At 51.7% G+C, this 22658-nt stretch overlaps 1 protein-coding gene across 1 annotated transcript in view; it reads right to left on the bottom strand.

Moving 5' to 3' along the window:
- Nucleotides 1-22277, bottom strand: part of CATSPERG (cation channel sperm associated auxiliary subunit gamma) — a gene marked incomplete at its 5' end in the record, with an annotated part of 28130 nt that extends 5853 nt beyond the window's left edge. Inside the window, 21 exon segments of the mRNA XM_079724208.1 lie at nucleotides 1645-1701; nucleotides 1789-1869; nucleotides 2012-2133; nucleotides 2207-2236; nucleotides 2239-2401; nucleotides 2504-2566; nucleotides 2905-3118; nucleotides 3904-4016; nucleotides 4103-4261; nucleotides 5260-5371; nucleotides 6224-6353; nucleotides 6453-6503; nucleotides 7446-7505; nucleotides 9023-9160; nucleotides 10374-10545; nucleotides 15414-15569; nucleotides 16549-16621; nucleotides 16795-16921; nucleotides 17273-17417; nucleotides 21882-21935; nucleotides 22023-22277. Coding sequence (XP_079580334.1) covers nucleotides 1645-1701; nucleotides 1789-1869; nucleotides 2012-2133; nucleotides 2207-2236; nucleotides 2239-2401; nucleotides 2504-2566; nucleotides 2905-3118; nucleotides 3904-4016; nucleotides 4103-4261; nucleotides 5260-5371; nucleotides 6224-6353; nucleotides 6453-6503; nucleotides 7446-7505; nucleotides 9023-9160; nucleotides 10374-10545; nucleotides 15414-15569; nucleotides 16549-16621; nucleotides 16795-16921; nucleotides 17273-17417; nucleotides 21882-21935; nucleotides 22023-22277 — 2475 coding nt within the window.
- Between the last annotated feature and the right edge of the window lie 381 nt (nucleotides 22278-22658).

The raw sequence follows: 22658 nt of genomic DNA, 5'->3' as shown, positions 1-22658 counted from the left end.
AACATGAATATGTTCTCAATTAACCTCTTTCGTGCTAACGTTTTGTATATGCTGTTCCATTTCCTGCTTTTCTCTTTTAAGAATAAAATACACCTTGGAGACTATTCCACATCAGTATGTGGAAATATTTGTCCCCCCACCCCCCCTTTTCTTGGGGGGTGGTGCGGTGCGGCTTGCAGGATCGTAGTTCCCTGACCAGGGATTGAACCCAGGCCATGGCAGTGAAAGCACTGAGTCCTAAACACTGGACCGCCAGGGAATTCTGGCCCCCCTGCCCCGCCCTTTTTAAATAGTTGCATAGTTTTCCATTGCATGGATGTATCACCATTTAACCAGTCCCCTATTAATGGACATTTAGGTTGTCTCCAATCTTGCTGTTTTTTTGCAGATCAGATTCCCAGAAGGGATGTGTTAGGTCAAAAATGGAGATGTTGGGCTTCCCTGGTGGCTCAGTGGTTGAGAGTCCGCCTGCCGATGCAGGGGACACGGGTTCGTGCCCCGGTCCGGGAAGATCCCACATGCCGTGGAGCGGCTGGGCCCGTGAGCCATGGCCACTGAGCCTGTGCGTCCGGAGCCTGTGCTCCGCGACGGGAGAGGCCACAACAGTGAGAGGCCTGCGTACCGCAAAAAAAAAAAAAAAAAATGGAGATGTTAACTTTGACTTTCTGGGGTTAAGGTAAAGACAAAAATAATGCGTATCACTAAGGATAGAAGGAAATTGTTATTGGGCTGAGGTCAGTCACTCTTCCTTGAATTTGACCCCGAATATTCCATGTAATCCAAGGAGTTGGGAGCTGTTACAAGCACCACCACCACCCCTTTTTTTTTTTTTTTTTTTTGCGGTACGCGGGCCTCTCACTGTTGTGGCCTCTCCCGTCGCGGAGCACAGGCTCCGGACGTGCAGGCTCAGTGGCCATGGCTCACGGGCCCAGCCGCTCCGCAGCATGTGAGATCCTCCTGGACCGGGGCACAAACCCGTGTCCCCTGCATCGGCAGGCGGACTCTCAACCACTGCGCCACCAGGGAAGCCGGACAAGCCCTTTTTTTTAACTGCCCTGGGTCATACCAACCCAGGAGGAAGAAGCACCAGGGTTTGTCTCCTGGAGAGTGGGCAGGGAAGTGGGTGAGAACAAGGCTTCCTCTACCACTTATTAGCTCCCAGGGTTACTCTGAGCATTATGTCTGCATCTCTCTGAGCCTCAGCGTTTGCCTCTATGCAAAGGGGATACTGCATGTGTAAGCAAGTGAAGAACCAAGGACCCAAAGGCTTGAACAAGGCACATGTGAGCAGGCAAAGGAAGAGCGAGGTATGAAGGAAGGGCCAAGCTGGCCCACGTGCCGCCTTTGTGCCAATTGGAAAAAGAAGCCCTGTGTGGCAGATACTTTACGTTTCCCTGCAGAAAAGTATCAGAAGGAACATACAAGCTTGTGTGCAATCTACACGAAGCAGCCCTTTCTGAAAACACGAATGGATTAAAGGAGGGAGTGGGTGGCTGGGTGGGTGAATAATGAAAATGAACGAGAAAGAAGAAATTAAGAAGGCATTCAAGGGATTCCCGGAAGGAGCCCTCGGGTTCCGCCCTGTTAAGACTTGACCCAACCCTTTCCCTCCCAGCACAGGGCCCAGTACCCCAAGTCCAATACTTGCATGCGGGGCCCCTGGTGCGTGTTCTGGAAGCAGTGCCCGGACGAGCCCACCACCTGTGAGTAGGAGATGATGACTGGTGGACCCCACGGGCCCAGTCTTTTCCCTCATCCGCATCCCTCCCCTCCAGGCTTGGACCACACCTTGACGAGCATGGAGGTTTTCATGAGGTGATGTCCACTAATGCCCTGATCAAAGCAAAACCTTTTATCACTGAGCGTAACCTGGGGGTGGGGGCAGAAATGAAGGGGTCAGCGGGCCAGCGGGAGGACCCAGGGACAGTTCAAATAACCGCGGGCTTCTAACAGGTCCACTGCCTCAGTAGCTCCGCCGTCATCTCAGCTCCTCCCCTCCACCTGGTCTCACCCAGAAAAGCACCGAGTTGCGATTAACAAGGACCTTCTCCTTCACCACCGCCTCGATGCAGCCCGGGTCGGCCAGCACCACAGCCAGGCCCACATGGCTCTGCACCTGGAAGGAGGCGCCTGCTTGGAGCAGAGGGAGGGGTCAGGGCGCCGCACCCAACAGAAGCCCCGCCCCTCAGGCTCCACCCGGCCCCACCCACAGACCGTGCAGGGGCTCCGGCTCCCGGGCGGTCAGGAAGACCGAGAAGCGGTAGCTGGTGCCCTTGTCCAGGAAGATGCGCTCGGGCAGCTCGTTCTCAGCCTTAAGGTCGTAGATCTTTTCGTAGCTGGCCATGTCAATGTGCACACTGCCCGCGCTCCGCCAGTTGCTGGCCAGGTAGAAGTAGTAATCCTGGGGGACGGGATGCGGGGCATAGACAGTGCCCGGACAGGGGGACGGTGAGGGGGGATCCGGGCTCGGCCCTCCCACCGATTCGCCACCCTCTCCACTCACCTGGTCCTGCTTCTTGTTCTTCCACCAGCGCCAGGTGGGGTCGTGCACCGGGTCCGCATATGGCTGCGGGGAACGCGGGCACCTTGAGGTGGGCTAAGGGGCGTGCCCAGGCAGGCAGTATCCTCCGAGCCCTTCCTAGCCTCAGTCGCAGCCCCTGACCCTGAAAGCGGCCCCAAGCCCCGCTTTCAGCCCGACCGCCACACCCCCAAAGCCATCCCCCCTGAGCCGTGCTCGACCCCCTCTCCAGCCCGCCTTAGCCTCGGATGCACCGAGGCGGCTCTGCTGTGCTCCGCCCTCCGCGGCGGTTATCCCGGCCACGCAGGCCTTGCCTTCTACTCCTCTGCGGTCCCGCCTCACACAAGACCCGGCCCGGATGGCCCCGGCCGCCGCCAGGCGCCCACCTTGTCGTACTTCGAGTGCAGCCAAAGCAGGTAGTAGACGAGGCCCTGATAGACAGCGAGCGAGTTGTCGCTGTGGAAGCCCCAGGGCTCCAAGACACGCGGCGGCTGCGCCCGGTAGCGCTCCTGGCGCGTGTAGATCTGCGGGTTGGGCAGGTCCCGCAGACGCATCACCGTGAAGGGGCAGAAGTTGGTGAAGGAGAGCGTCAGGTGGCTCCTGAGCGGTGGTAGTGGAGGACGGCGGGTGACTTCTCCGTGCGCGCACCAGGAGGCTCCGCAGGCCCCACCCCTGCGCTGCTGACTACCCAGGGCTAATCCATCCCTGCCCTTCCTCCTCAGCCTCAGCCCCTGGTGCCCCTGCACACGTTCACGTGGTCGGCCCTCGGCCGCACAGGCCAGAGTCCTGGACCTCATCCTAGACTCGTTCCCACCCCCACCCATGGTGCTCAACCTCCAAAGGGTCCTCCCCCCTCCCCCCTCCCCCAGCTGTCTCCCTGGGCTCCTCTGCAGGTGAGCAAAAGGATCACTGCTGAACACAGTAAAATCTGACCATGGAGCCCCTCCCCTTAGTCCCATCGTGGTTCCCCAGGCCCCTCAAGGTGAAGTCCAAGTTCCTCCCTGTGACCACCAGGCTCACCTTGTCCACCCCGCCACCACTGCACTCTAGCAGCACCGCACTCTCTCTCAGTTCTTTGATCAGCCAACCTCCTTTCCTCCCCGGGGCCTTGGCACATGTGGTTCCCCCTGTCTGGAACACCCTGCTCCACGCTATCACCTGGTCAATTCTTCCTCACCCTTCAGGTCACAGCTCATGCACCTCTTCCTCCTTGAAGCTCTCCCTGATGCACCCCGTCCCCAGGCTGGGTCAGACCCCTCCTTTGAGCCCAGTGGTTGTCACTGGGGATGGCTTGGTCTCCACCCCCCCACCCCCCCACCGAACGGGAGCTTCCCACAGGCAGCACCTAAGGCTCTGACTGCTGCTGTGGTCCAGCATCTTCTCACCCTTGCCGCTCCAAGAGGTAGTCGTTGCTGATCTGCTGGTACATCAGAAGCTGCTCCACAGGCACAAGCCTCTTTACGAGCCTGCCCTGCTGGTTGTCTATAAGGTACACCAGCTGCAGCGAGAAGGCAGGGCCACATGAGCGGGTGTCAGCCACCCTGCAGTTTCCCCATGTCTCCCCCATAGCCCCCCGCTTAGCACCTGGTACAGTCTGTTGTCTTCGTAGAAGAGGGTGACCATGGTCTCATTGGGGGCGTAGAGAGAGGACTGCTGCATCACCTGTAGGCTGACATGCACCTCCCAGCCCTTGGACGGGAACAGCTGGTACACCTGGTAGCTACCCTCCAGGAGGTACCAGATCTGGGGGTGAGACAGCCAGGTGTGTGTGTGTGAGGGCCATGGGCCCTGTGACCCTCACCTCTCACTCTGCTGAGTGTGAGGGCCTCATTTCCTGAGGGGTGAAGCTTGGGAGCTCACCTCCAGCTGGGATCGGGTAAGCCATTTCTCTACTTCCCACACCCAAACACCTCTGCTTACAGCCCTCACTCGCCATGATAAATTTCTTCAGTGTTTTAGTCTGCTTGAGTTTCTATTACTTGCAATGTAACCATTCCTAATATATATACTCCCTGGAGGCCTGGGATCTGAGGAATGAGCCCTTGTTTTTCCTTCTCACTCTTTGCACCCTCCATGGTCTCACCATCCCCTTGCCCTCAGTTTCCCATCTCTGCACTATTGCCCACCATCTCATCCCCCAACACATTTTGCTCTAGATCTCACCTCCTCCTTAGCTTCAACCTGGAGGATCCCCTCCAGCCTCCAGCATGTCCCCCCTCCATGTGGCCTCCTCTGTGAAGCCCTCGCTGACACACACACCCCCCCCCCCCAGACCGGGTCTGAACTTCCATAGATGCTGTTTTCCGCATTGCAGCCCTGGCTACTCTGAAGCGTCACAGTCTGGGAATGAGTCCATCTTCCCAACTGGACTGGGACCCTGTGAGGGCAGGGCCCAGGACTGATTCATTGGCCACTGTGTCTCCAGCACTGGATCAGGCATACAGTAAGTCCTCAATATTTATGAACTGAACTGCATGATGGAATGAAAGAGGACCCTCTCTGGAAATCACATCATGACTCTGAGCACAGGTTTTTCACTCTACTGAGTGACTTTGGAAAGGTACTTATCCTTTTTGAGTTTGAGGGTTCTCAGCTATAAATGGAGCTTTCGTTGCCCTTCCCCTGGGTCCCTGAGGACGTTCCCTCTCCTGGGGCCCTTTACCCTGACAGGGGGAGAAGGGAAACCCTTGGGATTTGGGGGTGGGCAGAAAGGAAGTGGGGAGAGGGGCAGGGCAGCCCACCTCCTCAGTCTCTGTGACAATAGCCATGTCCCCATAGAACGAGTTGACCAGGTATTTGATGGACAGCTCCTTGGGGAAGTCCGCCAGGTAGATGAAGTTTTCACTGTTATAGCTGTAGGGGCAGAGGTGGGAGGTAGGGGCACCAGGCAAGGCCCTGGGGAATACCTGCTTCCCCAACTAGGCCTGACACCATGCAGGAACCATTTACTCAGTTCTCCACCAGCCTTGTGAGAACACGCAAAGGAGGCCTGGGACACTAGTTTCTGCCCCCCACTCCAAACCCTCTGGCTGACCTGCCCATCAGTAAACAGGAAGGTTCAACCAAACCGGCAGTTTGCCAACAGCCCATAGAGTTGGCTCTGGGACCCCTGGATTCCTGCGGGGTGAAAAGCATCCTTACCTTTCCTTAGACAATGCCCTTCTATTGCTCACATAGGTTAGGTCCTCATATCAGGTTTCATTTAAGAAAGGGCTCCCAGGGCTTCCCTGGTGGTGCAGTGGCTGAGAGTCCGCCTGCCAATGCAGGGGACATGGGTTCGAGCCCTGGTCTGGGAAGATCCCACATGCCGCGGAGCAACTGGGCCTGTGAGCCACAACTACTGAGCCTGCGCGTCTGGAGCTTGTGCTCCACAACGGGAGAGGCCGCGACAGTGAGAGGCCCGCACACCGCGATGAAGAGTGGCCCCTGCTCGCCGCAACTAGAGAAAGCCCACGCACAGAAATGAAGACCCAACACAGCCCAAAATAAATAAATAAATAAAATTTTTTTTAAAAAAAGAAGAAAGGGCTCCCAGCTTTAAAATATCAGCTTCCCCCATCCCATCTCTGCCCACCCCAGACCATTTTCCCCCCATCACAGTCCTGGTAACTTCCGGACTTGGCCATACTCTGAAAATTTGGTGACTTCAGAAAGGACCCCCACCCTAGTGGGGTTGGGGAGGCCAGACTGTACCTGGCCCCATACCTCTGCAGGAGGAAGTTGCCCCAGATGAACAGCAGGTTGTTATACGGGTTGTAGGACATGCCCTTGGGTACCATCGGGAAGTTGGTGTAAGACTCTGTCCCTAGGATCATCAGGAACTCCAGGCCTCGAGCTGGCAGAGGCAGAGTGGACACAGCAGTAAGATGGGGTCACGTGGGCCCCTCCTAGCCTCCCCCCCACTTTTTCAGCCCCCTCTGCCCTCCCTTCCTACCGTCAGGGATGAATTCCGGGATGGTGTAAAGGACAACCAGGTGATCACTGACTACAGGTGGGGAAAACACAGCACAAATCTCCTGAGGCCCTGAGCTTTCAAGACCTGAAACTGAGCAGGTCCCCAGCTCCCCAACCCCTCCCCAAACCCTCCAACAGCTTCCCATTTGGGCCCATTAATCTTTAGAATTTCTTTATGTGAATTATAAAAAGACACTTCCTCTGAGAGGATACAGTCCTGTTAGGGCAGAGGACTTGCCTCCCTCCTCTGACTCCTTGGCTGGGGAGTGCCAGGCACAGCCTCCCAGGCACAGCTGTACACGGCAGCCCTATCCTCACTTCATCAAATCAAATCAAATCTCCTCACTGTGAGCCGCAAGGCCCTTCCAGGTCTGGCGTCTGCCCACATCTCCAATCTCCCTCCTCCCCTTTCCCCTCTGTTCTAGTCTCATTGACTTCCTCTCAGGTTCTTCAGCCCAGACGGCCTGTTCTCCACCACTGCCCCTTACCTAGCAGTGGCACGAGCAACATTTCCTTCCAGCTGTCTGCTGGGCACAGATCCCAAAGGATGGGCCCGCAGTTCACACTCTGAGCTCCTGCCCTTTCCCGCTCAGCCCCGCCCCCGCCGTGGCGCCCCATTTACCCAGATCATAGCTGACCACCTGGAAGTACTTCCTGGTGGAGGGGTCTTCGATCTCCACCAGCAGCAGTAGATTGTAGTCACCAGCAATGAATACGGCCCAGGTTATGGAGCAGTTGACAACTGGTAGGGAAGACAGAAGTCCAGAGCAGCCCCCAGATCCCGTCCTTCTCCATGGTCTCTGTGACTGCCACATCTATCCCAGTGACTCTCCACCCATCCCCAAGAAATTGCCCGTCCTGTCCTATGACCTCTCCCACCCTTCCCTGCTCTCCCACACCTTCGATTCCCCCTCAACCCCCCCAAACCCACCCCACCCCCTGCCCACTGCAGATCCATCTGGGAGCTGGGTACCTAGTATCCCATTGCACACGGACCGCTGCCTGGGCAGCAACTCGAAGGACACGCGGCCATCTGCAGAACAGGGCAGGTCAAAGCTCAGGGCCTTCCCAGCCTGTCTGGCACCCCACCACACTGGCTCTCCAATTATGCCTGTGCCTCCTTCTTAGTCCCAGGATTCCCTGGGGCAGCTCTCACCCAACTGGCCTTTCAGTCATTCACAACTGGCCTATCAGAATATGTCTGCCTGGACTTCCCTGGTGGCGCAGTGGTTAAGAATCCACCTGCCAATGCAGGGCACACGGGTTCGAGCCCTGGTCAGGGAAGATCCCACATGCCACCGAGCAACTAAGCCCATGTGCCACAGCTACTGAGCCTGCGCTCTAGAGCCCACGAGCCACAACTACTGAGCCTGCATGCTGCAACTGCTGAAGCCCGCGTGCCTAGAGCCCGTGCTCCACAACAAGAGAAACCACCGCAATGAGAAGCCCACACACTGCAACGAAGAGTAGCTCCCACTCGCTGCAACTAGAGAAAACCCACACGCAGGAATGAAGACCCAACACAACCAAGAATAAATAAATAAATAAATAAATAAATAAATAAATTCTTTTAAAAAGTTTTAAAAAAAGAGAATATGTCTGTCTCTGGTCACAGTAATTAGCTCAGGTCTGAGCATGTGACCCAGAATGGGCCGATCAGAGTGCACCCTGGGATTTGTGCTAGAGCCAGTGGGGAAGAGTCCACTCTCACTCTCTCGGGGTGACTCAGACTGGTGGGAGATGTGAGCCCCAAGTTCCTGGAGGCCATCTCTAACCCTTGTGAGGGGAGTATCTACCTGAAAATGAAGCCAAATCACAGGGCTAACAATGATAAACCCTTGAATAGTACTATGTCCCTAGCACTCTCCTAAGACCCTTATATATGTCAACTTATTTAATCTTTATATCAACACGATGAGGCAGGTACTAGTTAGTACTATCAGCCCCATTTTGCAAATGAAGATATGAGACCAAAAAGAGAGGTTAAGTCACCTATCCAAAGCCGCCGGTGACTTGAGTTGGGCGTGTTAGAGCAGTCTCTCTCCAGAACCCGTGCTATAATCCCTATGCTATACTACCTTGCCAAGAGATAGAGTCCTGAGGATATACCCTGTAAGCCCCTGGATCCAGCTATGTCTGACGTTGGTTCCTGGTCTTTTCTTTTATATGTCTACAAATTTTTTATGCTTAGACGATTTAAAAAAAAAATTTTGGCCATACCGTGCAGTATGTGAGGCTCTTATTTCCCCAACCAGGGATTGAACCTGCACCCCCTGCAGTGGAAGCCCGGAGTCTTAACCACTGGACTGCCAGGGAAGTCCCTGATTAAGTGATTTTTGAATTGGGCTTCTACCCTTTGAAACCAAACACATTGTGAAAGATACATAACACACCCCAAGCCCTGCCCCTACAAAGGCGTAAACCCATATCGATTCACAGGGAGAACCTCCAGCCTGGGACCCCTCCTGAAGGAATATGGTGAGGGGTGAGGGCCTGGGCTCAGAATTCTTAGAAGTGAGAGGGTACGGAGGTACCAGGTACCAACCTTACCTGTGATGGTCCCAAAGTGGACGTAACCTTCGTGCTTGCCCGTGGTGAGGGCCATGACATACTCGGAGCCATTGCTATGGAAATGCACAGGGCACAACTTCTTGATGCACTCATTAGCCAGGACACGGATCCATCTCTCTGTGGGGACCAGCATAGACATTTGAGCCTGGGACCTGGGCCTCCATCCACATTTCCCAGGCCTTAATGAGCCTGTTATCTGTCTTCTCCCACTGGAGTGACTGTTCAGTGTGGCGTCTGAGGGGCCCTTGGTATAGGGCCCCAGCTGCCTTTGAGAAAATCCCCCCACCCCCGCTCACACTCTGTCCACAAGTTTCAGATTGGGCTGACCCCACTCTTCTATTCCCCTGGCCAGAGGATGGATTCTGAGCTGGGCATGTGACCAAGCTGGGCAAATCAGAGACAGTTCTCAGCTTGCAACCACTAACAAAGAGATATTCTTTCCTGCCCCCAACCTCCACCCCCGGCATAAAAGCCTGCAGTTGCTGGATGGAGTGGGCAGTACCACAAAGATGGGCCTAACAGCTGCAGTGAGCCCCTAGATCCAACTGTGCCTGAAAACAACATGCTCCTGAGTTTTCCAGCTATCTAAGCCAATAAACACCCGTCTTTAACTTGGTCCTTCCCACTGTCAAAGTGCCCTAAGAAAGAAAGGGAGAAAAATAAAGCTGTTGGGAACACTCACTAACTAATGAAATATGGGTTACAGTACAAGTTTCTGTGACTCTATAAGTTGACATCTTTCATTTAGATAGGGCGGGGACGGAAGGTGAGAACTAGGGCTTTGGTATCCTTTAACAGATGAGGCTGAATCAAAAGTCTCTCTTTTTCCTCTCTGATCAATCTCCCTCATGGCATTGCCTCTCCAACGGCCCATCTCTGTTTCTCTCTTTGTATGTCTTTCTTTCTGACTCCCCACCACTCCCCAACCCCACACATTTCTCGCTTGGTATGCATCTCTCTCGGTTTGTCTTTCTCTCTCTGCACGTCTGTGTGTGAGTCCGCGTGCACCTGTGTGTCTTGCTCTCTGCTCCCTCCTTTCACTCTCACACCTCTCTCTGCCCTTAGTCGGTTCACAACTCCTGGGAAGGTCTGGATGAAAGCCTCACCCAGCATATAGAGGGTAGGAGGAGGCCCCTGCAGGGTGGCAGCGATGCTCCAGGAGCTTGGGAAGTCCCTCCAACATCCCCCTCCCCACTCACGGCAATTCCACTCCCAGGCGCCTCCAGTGATGGATTCACTGAGGCGCCCTCCTTGGGGCTCCAACAGGCAGGTCCCCTTGCCTAAGATGCCAAGGACACCCGGGTATGTGACCCGGCCAGGGCCCCCTCACCGCTGCCACGGTTGCTTTCGTGGAGTGTGGTATAGGTGCCCGTGAAATAGTAGACGAGCTGGTTCTGACGAATGAAGAGGGTGCTCTCGGTGGCGATGGCATCGTAGATGGTAGCAGTGAAGCTGGCCTGGGGGCAGTAGAAGGAGCCTACCCAGCAACTGTCAATGCTCAACTGCAAGGGGGTAGAGCCAGTGGTAAGCAGGTGGCCTTGGTCTCAGCCCCTGTGTCCTCCCTTGCCTCGAGGCACCAGCTCTGACAACTGCTTGGAATGAACACATGCGGCTGCCCCCAGGGTCCCCTCCCTGCTCACGCTGCAGCAGCATCTTGGTGGCCAAACTTCCCCGGCAAACTTCCCCTGCAAGCAGGTGACCCAGGCCAGAGCCAGTTGGGGCTTTCTGTGCTCCCTAGAGTTGGGCAGTACACAGCATACTCAACGGTGCTCAGCAGTCCCAGTTCCCCAGGCCACATTCAGGGCTGTACTCATGTGGATCCAAAAGATTCCAAGCTTGGCCCAAGGCACACTTCTAATAATCCTATTCTATCTTGAACACAATTGGCTGTCAGGCTGACACCATCTGAACTTAGGACCAATCACTAGCACTGGCAATATCACTAACAGTGGGAAAGCACCACCAATGAAGGGCCTAAAAGATTGAGTCTACCCAGGATTGAACTGGGCCCCCTGCAGTGGAAGCGTGGAGTCCTAACCACTGGACCGCCAGGGAATTCCCTGGGGTTTGTTTTTTTTTTTTTGAGTCTAAGTTTAACCAAGCTTCTAGAGCTCATTACCAGTTTATAGGCAATATAGGGTGTTATGGACAGAATTTATATGTTGAAGCCCTAGCCCCCATCATGACTGTATTTGGGCCTTTAAGGAGATAATTAAGGTTCAACAAGGTCATATGGGTGGGGCCCTAATCCTATTGGACTGGTGTCCTTATAAAAAGAGAAAGAGACACCAGAGATCTCTCTCTCTCTCCACTCATGCCCACAGAGAAAAGGCCATGTGAGGACACAGTGAGAAGGTACTTTCTGCAAACCCAGGAGAGAAACCAACCCTGCTGACACCTTGATCTTGGACTTCTAGCCTCCAGAACTATGAGAATATAAATTTCTGTTGTTTAAGCCACCCAGTCTATGGTATTTTATTATGGCAGCCTGAGCAGACTAATACATAGGGTCAGAGGAACAAGTTTTAATCGATTCTGTGAAGAAGCAAACAGCCAAATTCTATGGGACAAAAGGCCTGATTTCTTAAATTGCCTGAAAAAAATGTAAGGTATTAAGAGATGTAACAACCAAATGCAATGTGTGGGTCTTGATTCAAACAAACCAACTGTAAAACACATTTTTAGATCATTGGGGAAAATTGACTATGACCGGGTTAGATGCTATTAAGGGGTTACTGTTAATTTTGCTGGGCATTATAATGGCATTGTGGTTTTATTTCTTAAAAGTTCTCATGTGTTAGAGATACTACCTCAGTTATTTCCAGAATTTACAGGTCAATGGTATGATGGCTGGAAATTTCTTTAAAACATTCCAGGAAAAAAAAAATAGTGGGATTAAAAAAAAAGGCAAAATGTTAATTATTGAAGCTGGGTTCATTATACAATTCTCTACTTTTGTGTTTGATTGAAGTTTTCCACTAAAAAGTGGAATTTTTCACTAACTTTTCCAATAAAAAGCATATATCAGAGTAACACTCTAAGTTCTGCTGCTGAGGGAAATTTCATCAAGTTAAGGGTAACATGTACATTCTCACTTCCCTACCCTATTCAGCACATAAGAGATTTCTACAGACTACAGACATTGTTGCTGTGCCTGGTGAAACTAACCTGTACCCTCTCAATGTGTCATTTTGATTGGGTGTCATACTTAATCTATTGCCCTGTTAATATTTAAAGTGCTGCCTCTGTTTTCTGGAAGAAATACTTGGAAATTTTCTTTGTTAAACCAGAAGAGGATCATCACATCTCCCTTCTCCCACATACGTGAGAAAAAGGAAAGCTGTGAGTCAGCTGGATTTCTTATTTGAGCAGAGCTTGAGAGTTCTGACTCATTTAACTCAAAAAGCAGCATGGTGGGTGTCTCTGGCCACAGTGATTAAGTCAAGGTGAGCAAATGGCGAGCCATACCAAGTGGAAGGAAACTTGGGATTTGGGGGTTAGAGGGTAATGGGAAAGATCTTTCCCACTGGACGTGGGCCTGAGATGCAGCCTTTGCAATTCCAAGTACAGAGATGTTTGAGCATAAAGTCAATACACAGGAACCAGGTCCGAGAGATGGAGAGAGAGCAAGTCAGTCTTGGTGACATTGTTTGAAATCCTGGGTCAAGCTGGACCTGAAGTCCTGAATTTTTTGGTTACACAAACTTACAAATTTCCTCTTCCATTTTTGGCAGGTGGCTAGTTGGGCTCCCAAATCCCTTTCTCCCATATTCTTTGGTAATTGACTTTTAGCAGGGCATGTGCCACCCAGACAGAAATTATACTTCCCAGCCTCCTTTGCAGTTGGATGTAGCCAAGTAACTAATTCCTCAGTAATGGAATGTGAGTGGAAGTGAAACTTGCTTAAGAGAAAATAGCTTGCCCTTCATTTCTGATCCTTCTCCTTCCCAATTGGCTGGAATATGGACATAGGCATGACCCAGCTCTGATCACACTGATGAGATCAACACCTGGGGCCTAGAGGATGGTGAAGCACGAAAATAGAAGGGACTGGGGTTTCTCACTTCTGAACTGTTCAGGGAATGAGCAACAGCGACTATTTAAGCTATTCTCTCTCAGGAGTCTCTTTGTTACAGGGTTTTTTGGTTTTTGGTTTTTTTTGGCCACACAGCTTGCTGGATGTTCCCTGACCAGGGATTGAACCCAGGCCATGGCACTGAAAGCCCAGAATCCAAACCACTAGGCTACCAGGGAACTCCTGTTACAGTATCTAAACCTGACCAACTCAGGGCCGAAGAGAGCCGCGTAGGGGGAGGATTCCTATGAGACCCTAGGGGCAGTCTAGAAGGGAATGGTGAGGTGAAACAAGAGGAAGGAAAACAGAGAGGAGACAACAATATGGGGAAAATCCCTATGATTAAAGAATGAGAATAAGTAGGCTTCGATTTTGGAGTGATGGAAACTTTTTGGAAACAAGAGTTGGTGGTTGCACAGTACCAATGTACTCAACGGTACTAAATTGTTCACTTTAAAGTGGTGAATTTTAGGGACTTCCTTGGCGGTCCAGTGGTTGGGACTTCGCCTTCCAGTGCAGGGGGTGTGGGTTCGATCCCTGGTCGGGGAGCTGGGATCCCACGTGCCTCGAGGCCAAAGGGCCAGGGCATGGAACAGAGGCAGTGTTGTAACAAATTCAATAGAGAGTTTAAAAAAATGGTCCACATAAAAAAAAATCTCAAAAAAAAAAAGTGGTGAATTTTATGAGTTTCATCTTGATAAATTAAAAAAAAAGAACAAGGATGACTGAAGTTCAAACTGCACTTTTCATTCTCATGACATAAACCCCCTTCTCTGTCCTCCAAATCTCTTCAGCAGAATCCACATCGGCCATATATTTCCTGTGGGTGTGTCTGGGTCAGGAGCGTGAAAACTGAGCAAGGTCTGGAAGGACTTGGGCCACAACCGAGAGAGCTGACCCAGGACAGGGAGACTGTCTGTAAATGAAATGAGATCAGTAGAAGCCGGAATTCACAGCCAGAGGGATCTGAGAGAACATTAATCCACATGGGGTTGTCAGAAATCATGCGCGGGGCTTTCAACCTTAAGGGGAGGAGCCTAAGGCAATCTTTTGGGGTTGCCGTGTGCACAATTGCTATCTTGGACACAATTAACAACCAGCATCTTATTCCCCCAACTTGTGGCAAAGCTAGCCTGATTTCACTCTGGGGGAACCATCCTTTCTCTGCCTCTTGTCTGGGCTGCCCTCCTCATTAGGATAGATCTCATGACCTGTGCTAAGCCAGCTGGCACATTCCATTCTTTTGGGACACATGACTCAAGCTGGGCCAATCAGGACAAAGCAAACAAATTTCAGGATTTTCTTTTTTTTTTTTTTTAAGTTATTTGGGAAACAGATGCTCCCTTTCTCTCTGCCTGGGAGTTGGGATGATATAAATCACACTGAGGATGGAGGTAATCCAGAGGAAGTGGAGCCGAAAGCTGGAGTCCTCATTTGAGCCCTGAATCAAGCCAGGCCTGCAGGCTGAGCTGTGTCTGGGCTTTGCAGTTAGGCACACCTACTAAATCCATTTCTCTGCTTAAACCAAACTGGTCTGGAGTTCTGCCTACAGCTGCAATTAATTCAAACGTGTTTGTCATTCACGCCAAAAGAACCTTGCTTCAGACACTCCTTCTCTGTTCTGGGAATAATACAGGCTCACAATGCTGAACTTGAAACCCTAGGGGCCAGATGTATATAGAAATTCAGAGTTTTCCAGTTTAGAAGGTAAGATGGCACATATATACCATCCAAACCCCAGTGGGATCTGGGGCAACACCCCATAATCAAACTCCTTAATATTTCTGTAGGGCAGCATCTGAATATTAACACTAAATGGAATGCATAAAGACTAAAAAAAGTAGCCTTTGTTAGCTCAGGTTGGAGTTTCTCAACAAATACATTTCAGCCCTAAATTTCTGAAAACGCCGTTTCAAAGATTTTGGATTTCAGAATTACAAATGGTGGACCTATAAGTAATACTAGCTTTGACTCACATAGTGCTCATTCTGTGTCCGGCTGACATTAATTTATACCATCCTCGCAATGATTCTGTGAGGTAAATATAAGTATTGTTCCCATTTTACAGATGGGGAATCTGAGGCCCAGGTAAAGTGAATTGCCCAACATCACACAGCCAGGAGGTGGCAGAACCAGGACCTGAACCCAGGCTGTCTGGTTGCAGTCTTATGTCTTTCATTCATGCTATTTGCCTCTCGTCGGTGGTAGGTCTTTGGGGACCTTTCTCTGGTCCCAGGCCCCCCCACCATTTTAGGAGCTGAGGCCCAGCCCACCATCTGCCTTGCATCAACTCACCTCCACGAGAAAGAAGTCCTTGAAGTTTGTGTCAGTCAGCAGGATGGCCTTCTCCTCAGGGATGCCGCCCAGGATGAACACAGGTGTCTGGTCCACAGTGTACCACAGGGGCCTCGACGGGACATTCACAAAGTACCGGGGTATCAGATTGAAGAGCTGCGGGGCAGGGGCAGGAGGGCTGCTCAACACCCCCCTCCCTTCCCTCTCCCATGGTTCCGTCTATTTGCCCCATCGCCTCTCTGATCTCATCCCCCACCACTCTCCCACTCACCCACTCTCTCCCAGCCACATGGGCCTCCCGCTCCTCAGAGCCTTTGCACAGACTGTTCCCTCTGTGTCCCCTGGTAGCCACGTGATTCCCTTTACTCAAATGCCAAGCTTCTCAATTACGCCTTTTTTTTGGCCACGCTGTGCGGCTTGTGGGGTCTCGTGGGATCTTATTTCCCCGACCAGGGATCGAACCTGGGCCCTCCGAAGTGAAGGCACAGAGTCCTAACCACTGGACTGCCAGGGAATTCCCATCAGTTATGTCTTTCTTGAGCATTCCATTAAACATTGCCGTCCCCTCCTGCACCGACCCAGTTCCCCTCACTCTGAATTCTCTCCAGAGCACTAACCACCTTTTAACCTGCTACAGAATTTACCTGATTTCATGTGTAGTGGTTTGCTGTCTGTCTCTCCCACTAGACTGTCAGCTCTAAGAGAGGACAGGGATTTGGGTCTGTGTGTTCACTGTTATGTTCCCATGGTGCCACACTGTGTGCTCAGGAAGTGCCTGCTGAATGAATGAATGAATGAATGCACTGTGGTTAAGAATGTGGGTGCAGGAGTCAGGCAGACACAGTTTCAAGTCTCGTTCCATGTGTACATGCCGAGAGCCTGTGGGCAAATGGCTCCACCCTTTTGGGGCCTCAGTTTTCTCCTCTTTAAAATGGGTATGTGAGAGTACCTTCCTTCACAGGTCACTGTCAAGACCTAATGTGATCGTGCATTTAGCAGGGCACGTCGCCAGGGGGCCAGCACACGGTAAATGCTCTGTAAGTGGAATCTGCCACTCGTTTGGGAAGTAATCAGGGCTCCAGCCTACTGTCTTTAACCCCCTCTTCTACCCTTCCCACCGCCCGGGCCCCCTCACCTCATTTCCCACAGTGAATTGGAGTGTGTTGTCTCGCTGTCTCTCCAGGAAGCCGTTGATATTCACCTGAAACCTGGAGGTGGGTGTGGGGCACGCACGGGTGAGGATTCTGGCTCCTGCCACAGCTCACTGCCACCTCCCTGTCCTGTTCCCTCCCTTTGGGCTCCTCCCGTCTTCTTTGGGAATCTGGGGATTAGGAAGCCCTTCCCAGAGACTACCCCCCGCCCCAGGTTTGGGAAAGGGCACCTTTTATTGGGAATGAAGGGCCCCAGGCCGTTGCTGCTAACGTCCACGCGCATGACCACGCTGCCGTTCTTGATGGGCATGGGTGTGTACCAGCTCATGAGACACACTTCCTCTGCATTACACCTCTCTCCTGGCAGGCAGGGAGTACTGAAGCTGCTGGGGCCTTCCAGTAGCAAGCCCCCCAGGTCACAGACCACTGGGCTCCCCCTGCAACTCCCCACGCCTCCCCTCAGCCATGGACCCCACTGGGGCCTCTGTGTGGTCCCATCTAGGCCAAGGAACCTGCTGAGGCCTCCCTGGGCCCTCCTCCAGGTCAGACACCTCTGTGAGGCCCCCAACAAACTCCCACGCCCACCAGGTCATAGGCCCCTTTGATGGTCCCAGCCTCCCCTCAAGGTCATGAACCCTGCTGAGGTCCCTGGCAATGCCCCCACATGCCTGCCATGCTGTGACCCCTCCAGGAGCCCTCCAGGCCCACCTCTGCTGCGGAAGGGGGCTGCCTCCATCTGGATCTGCAGCTGCTCTATCTTCCAGCGATGGAAGTTGACTGGGGACTGGAAGGTGACCAGCACCACCGGCTTCAGCCCCGTCAGGTGGCCTTTGCGGACCAGGGCCTCAGAGGACTGAGGGCGAGATGGCCCCACAAGTGTGTCCTTAAGATAGCCTGTGGGTCCCGCTGCCTTGACCCTACCTTTACTAGCCTGTCCTCTTCCTGGGGCTGGGTCAGGAGAGCAGACTCTCCACTGAGGGAAGGTCAGAGAACATGGTCTAGGTTTGGGGCTGGGGCAGGGGATGGGCCAGGCTAGGAGATGGGCAGAAGTGCTTTGGGCTGTGGAGGGAGTCAGGAGGTCTTCCTGGAGGAGGCGAGTCCAGAGCAAGGTCCTCAGACAGAATTTGGATGTAGGGAATGCATGGGGAAAAACAGCATGGGATAAGCAAAAACGTAAAGGTGGGAATGCCTGGCACCCAAAATACTAGCAGCCTCTTCCCTCACTTCAGGGATTTCAAGTCCCACTCTTGAGGCTTCTACCCCACCCCCTACCCAGAGAAATTAGGGTCTCTGCCATCGCCACTAGGTTTGTGGGATGGGGCCTGGGGCTGTGGGTGGGATGGGGCAGTTAGACAGAGAGGAACTGGGGAAGAGGGTGATGGGGCAGCCAGGGACACCCTCCCAGAGATGCCAGGAGCCTGGCTGGGCTAAGAAGGGAGGGCAGGGCTTAGAGAGGAGATGGAAGGAGAAGATAGGTGTTCTAGGGTATAGAACAGCGTTAATTTTTTTTTTTTTTTTTTGGCCACACCGTGCGGCATGCAGGATCTTAGTTCCCCAACCAGGGATTGAACCCGTGCCCCCTGCATTGGGAGGGCCCACTGGACCACCAGGGAAGTCCCTAGAACAGCACTAGCAAAGGCTTGGAGGCATCCCCAAGAGACAGCTGTGCTCAAGCCACTGTGGGCAGCGGTGTGGAGGCATCTGTGAGATGCGGGTGGAAGATTTAACGGGTCTGACCCCTTTTGCACAGGCCTTCATCCTGAGGAATGCCTAGGCCAGGGTCCTTTCAATCCTGCCCCCTACACCGGCCCCAGCCCTGCCTCAGGGTTTCCAATCACAGGGTAGCAGGTGGTGGTGGGCGGGGACCTCCTCCCCATCAGGGCTACAGTGGCCATGACCACCCTGGTGCTGTCCACCCTCAACTCCTGCGCGGACTGAGCATCAGCCCCCTCCCTGTCTCCTTGCTCCTGCCCTGCCCCCCATTCAGCCTGTGAACACCTGAGTCCCATCACATCCCTCCTCTGCTCAGAACCTTCTCATGGCTCCACCTCACTCAGGGGGAAAGCCAGGTCCTCACTATCTCCTCCCATTCTCCCCCTCGCTCACTCTCCTCCAGCCACACAGGCCTCTGGTCGGTTCCTCATACACACTGGCTTCCGTCCTGGCTGTTCCCTCAGCCCAGATGTTTTCCTCAGTTCTCCGCATGTGTGCCCCTTTTCATCATTCCAGTCTCTGCTCAAGCTTTTCAGAGACCTTCTCCAACCACCCCAGCTAACACCCTCCTTTCTGACGTATCACCTCATTTTATTTTCATCTGTGCACTGATTACTGTAATCAATTATTTTATGTATTTACTTGCCAATTGTCTGTTTCCCTGGTGGGCTGCATCCAGAGGAAAAACCTGGCCACGTTGTTTATCATTGTACTGCCTTCCCCACCCCATTGTGGAAAAAAAAAAAAAAAGAGGATCTGACTCAGAGCAGGTGTTGCATGAACAGATAAAGGAATTATTATCACACTTTCACAGATAAGGAGAGAAGGCTCATGGAGTAAACTCTCTGCCCAGGGTCACACCCTAGAAACTTGTTGCTAGCATTCACTGAGCCCTTTCTATGAACCAGGCACTGTGCTAAGTGCTTCACACTCATTTAAGCATTTTATGAAGTGGGTATGATCATTATTGTACCCTTGTTAAGGATGAGGAAACTTTGGTACAGAGAAGTTAAGTAACTTGCCTGAGATCACACAGCTATTATGTAGCAGAGTTGGGATTTGAAGCCAGGCAGCCTGGCTCCAGAGCCCAAAGGATTCACTATCATGCTATACTTCCTTCAAGTAATGTTAGTTAATGGCAGATTCAAACCCAGGTCTGTAGCCTCCAGAACTTCAGTTCTAGACCACAACATTCTACTGTTCTCAGAGAGCTTACTTGAGCCAAAACAGTCTTAAAGAAGAACAAAGTTGGAGGACTCAAACTTCCCAATTTGAAAACTTAATACAAAACTACAGTGATCAAGACTGTGTCGTACTGGCATATGGATAGACATATAGAGAAATGGAATAGAATTATACCCAGAAATAAACCCTTATATTTATGGTCAATTGATTTTTGACAAGGGTGCCAAGACAATTCAATGAGGAAAGGATAATCTTTTCAACAAATGGTACTGGCATAACTGGATATTCACATGTAAAAGTTGGACCCTTACCTCACACCATATACAAAAACTAACTCAAAGTGGATCATAGGCCTACACGTAAGAGCTAAAACAAACAAACAAAAAAACTCTTAGAAGAAAACATGGAAGTAAATTTTCATGACTTTGGTTAGGTAAAGCCTTTTTAGACAACACCAAAAGTACCAGCAACAAATGAAAAAAACTGCTAAATTGGACTTTAACAAAATTAAAAACTTTGGTGCTATTGTACGATATGTGAATTATATCTTAATAAACATAAGGCTTTTGTGCTTTAAAGGACATCATCAAGATAGTGAAAAGACTTGGAATGTGAAAAATATTTACAAATTATATATCTGATAAGGAACTAGTATCCAGTATATAAAAAGAAATTTTACAATGCAACAGTAGAAAGACAAATAGCCCAGTTTTTAAATGGGCAAAGGAGATGAATAGACGTTTCTCCAAAGAAGATAAATGGCCAACGAGCATATGAAAAGATGTTCAACATCATTAGTTATGAGCAAATGCAAGTCAAAACCACACTGAGATACCATTTCATACATACTAGATGGCTATAATCAAAAAGATGAACAAGAGCAAGTGAGGATATAGAAAAACTGGACCCCTCATACATTGTTGACGGGAATATAAAATGATGTGTAGCTGCTTTGGAGAACAGGCTGGCAGTTCCTCAGAAGAGGAACAGAGTTAACATATGACCCAGCAATTCCTTTCCTAGGTATATAGTGAAGAGAACTGAAAACAGATGTTTACACAAAAACTTGTACAGACATGTTCATAGCAGCATTATTCGTAATATCCCCCCTCAAAAGTGGAAATAACCCAAATGTCCATCAATTAGTGAATGGATAAGCAAAATGTAGCACATCCATACAACTGAATATTATTACTCAGCCATAAAAAGGAAATACTAATGCATGCTACAACATGGATAAGCCTTGAGAAGAAGTCAGATACAAAAGGCCACATATTGTATGATTCCATTCTTTTTTTTTTTTTTTGCGGTACGCGGGCCTCTCACTGTTGTGGCCTCTCCTGTTGCGGAGCACAGGCTCCGGACGCGCAGGCTCAGCGGCCATGGCTCACGGGCCCAGCCGCTCCACGGCATGCGGGATCTTCCCGGACCGGGGCACAAACCCGTGTCCCCTGCATCAGCAGGCGGACTCTCAACCACTGCGCCACCAGGGAAGCCCCTGATTCCATTCTTTATATGAAATGTCCAGAATAAGCAAATTCATAGGGGCAAAAAGTAGATTAGTGGTCTCCAGGGGCTGGAGGGATGGGGGTACAGGGTTTCCTCTTGAGGTGATAAAAATGTGCTGGAACAAGATAGTGGTGATGGTTGCACAACTTTGTAAATATACAAAAAACCATTGAACTGTATCCCGCAGCTTGCAGGATCTTATTTCCCCGACCAGGGATCGAACCCATGTCCCCTGCAGTGGACGCTCGGAGTCCTAACCACTGAACCGCCAAGGAATTCCCGAACTGTATATTTTAAAATAGTGAATTTATGGTATGTGAATTATATCTCAATTTTTTTTTTTTTTTTTTTTTTTTTTGCGGTGCGCGGGCCTCTCACTGTTGTGGCCTCTCCCGTTGCGGAGCACAGGCTCCGCGGCCATGGCTCACGGGCCTAGCCGCTCCGTGGCATGTGGGATTTTCCCGGACCGGGGCACGAACCCATGTCCCCTGCATTGGCAGGCGGACTCTCAACCACTGCGCCACCAGGGAAGCCGTATATCTCAATTTTTGAAAAATATTTTCTTCACTTTATTGAGGAAAGTGTTTTGTTGTTGTTATTGTGTTCTGTTTGGCCGCGATGTGGGGCATGCGAGATCTTAGTTCCCCAACCAGGGATGGAACCCGTGTCCCCTGCAGTGGAAGCGCGGAGTCTTAACCACTGGACCGCCAGGGAAGACCCTATACGTCAATTTTAAAAAATGGAAATAGAAAGCTTACTTGAGCACCAACTATGTGCCTCGTGGGTTACTGGGAATCTTCTTGAATCTTTAAGGTCCCTAGGGTCTGGTGGTGCCACCGCTATTCAAATGTTAGATATGGAGAAACTGAGGCCCCAACAGAATGAGCCCACCCCCTCTGCACCCACTCACCTCTCCCTTGCAGGAGTAGTTGATCTTCAGGTAGTAAGGAAAGCCCAGGTATGTCTGCAAGGAGAGAGTGGGCAAATGTCCAGAGCCCAGTGGGGTGCAGGTCCAGGACCTCTCCCGTTTGCCTGACACCAGTCCCCTCACCTCGTCCGGGTCGATGGGCGCGTCCACTAGCAGGCTAAACACTTTGTCCACTGTATACAAGGGCTCTTGATCGACGAAACGATCGCTCGCGTCCTTCTTGCCTACTGTCTCAAAGTTGTTCAGGACAACTTGCCAGGTGCACTCCTGGGTATTCTTTATCGCCCACAACCTCCACGGTGCCAACAGCACCACCAGCAGTGCCCACAGCGCCTGCAGGACTCGGAGCCTCGGCCACGCAGGGCCAGCAGGGGACATCTCGGGGCAGTGGATAACGTGGCTTCAACCTGGAGAATGCGGAGGTCACCAGCCTGCAAGACTGTTCTTGGTAGGCACCTTTTGAGATCCCGCCTCACTCCGGTGCTTCGTCCAGTCCCTGCTCCTGGCCCCGCCTCTGCTTAGACGCTCCACTCCTACTTTTGCTCCTGGCTCCACTCCTCCTCTTGGTCCAGACTCCACCCTTGTTTTTGTTCCTGGCTCCGCCTCTGCTCCCGAACTCGGTCCTGCCCCAGGCCCTGCATCTACTACACTTCTGGACCCCGCCTCTGCTACTACTCCAGGTCTCGCCCCTCCTGTTGCTCCTGGCCACGCCCCTACTCCTGGTTTCGCGCGACCTCCTGGTCTCTCCTCTTAACCTTG

This window comes from Hyperoodon ampullatus, assembly GCF_949752795.1.
Source record: "Hyperoodon ampullatus genome assembly, chromosome: 18".
NCBI lineage: Eukaryota > Metazoa > Chordata > Mammalia > Artiodactyla > Ziphiidae > Hyperoodon > Hyperoodon ampullatus.
The sequence above is the reverse complement of the archived record's forward strand: the minus strand, read 5'-3'. Positions and strand labels throughout refer to the sequence as shown.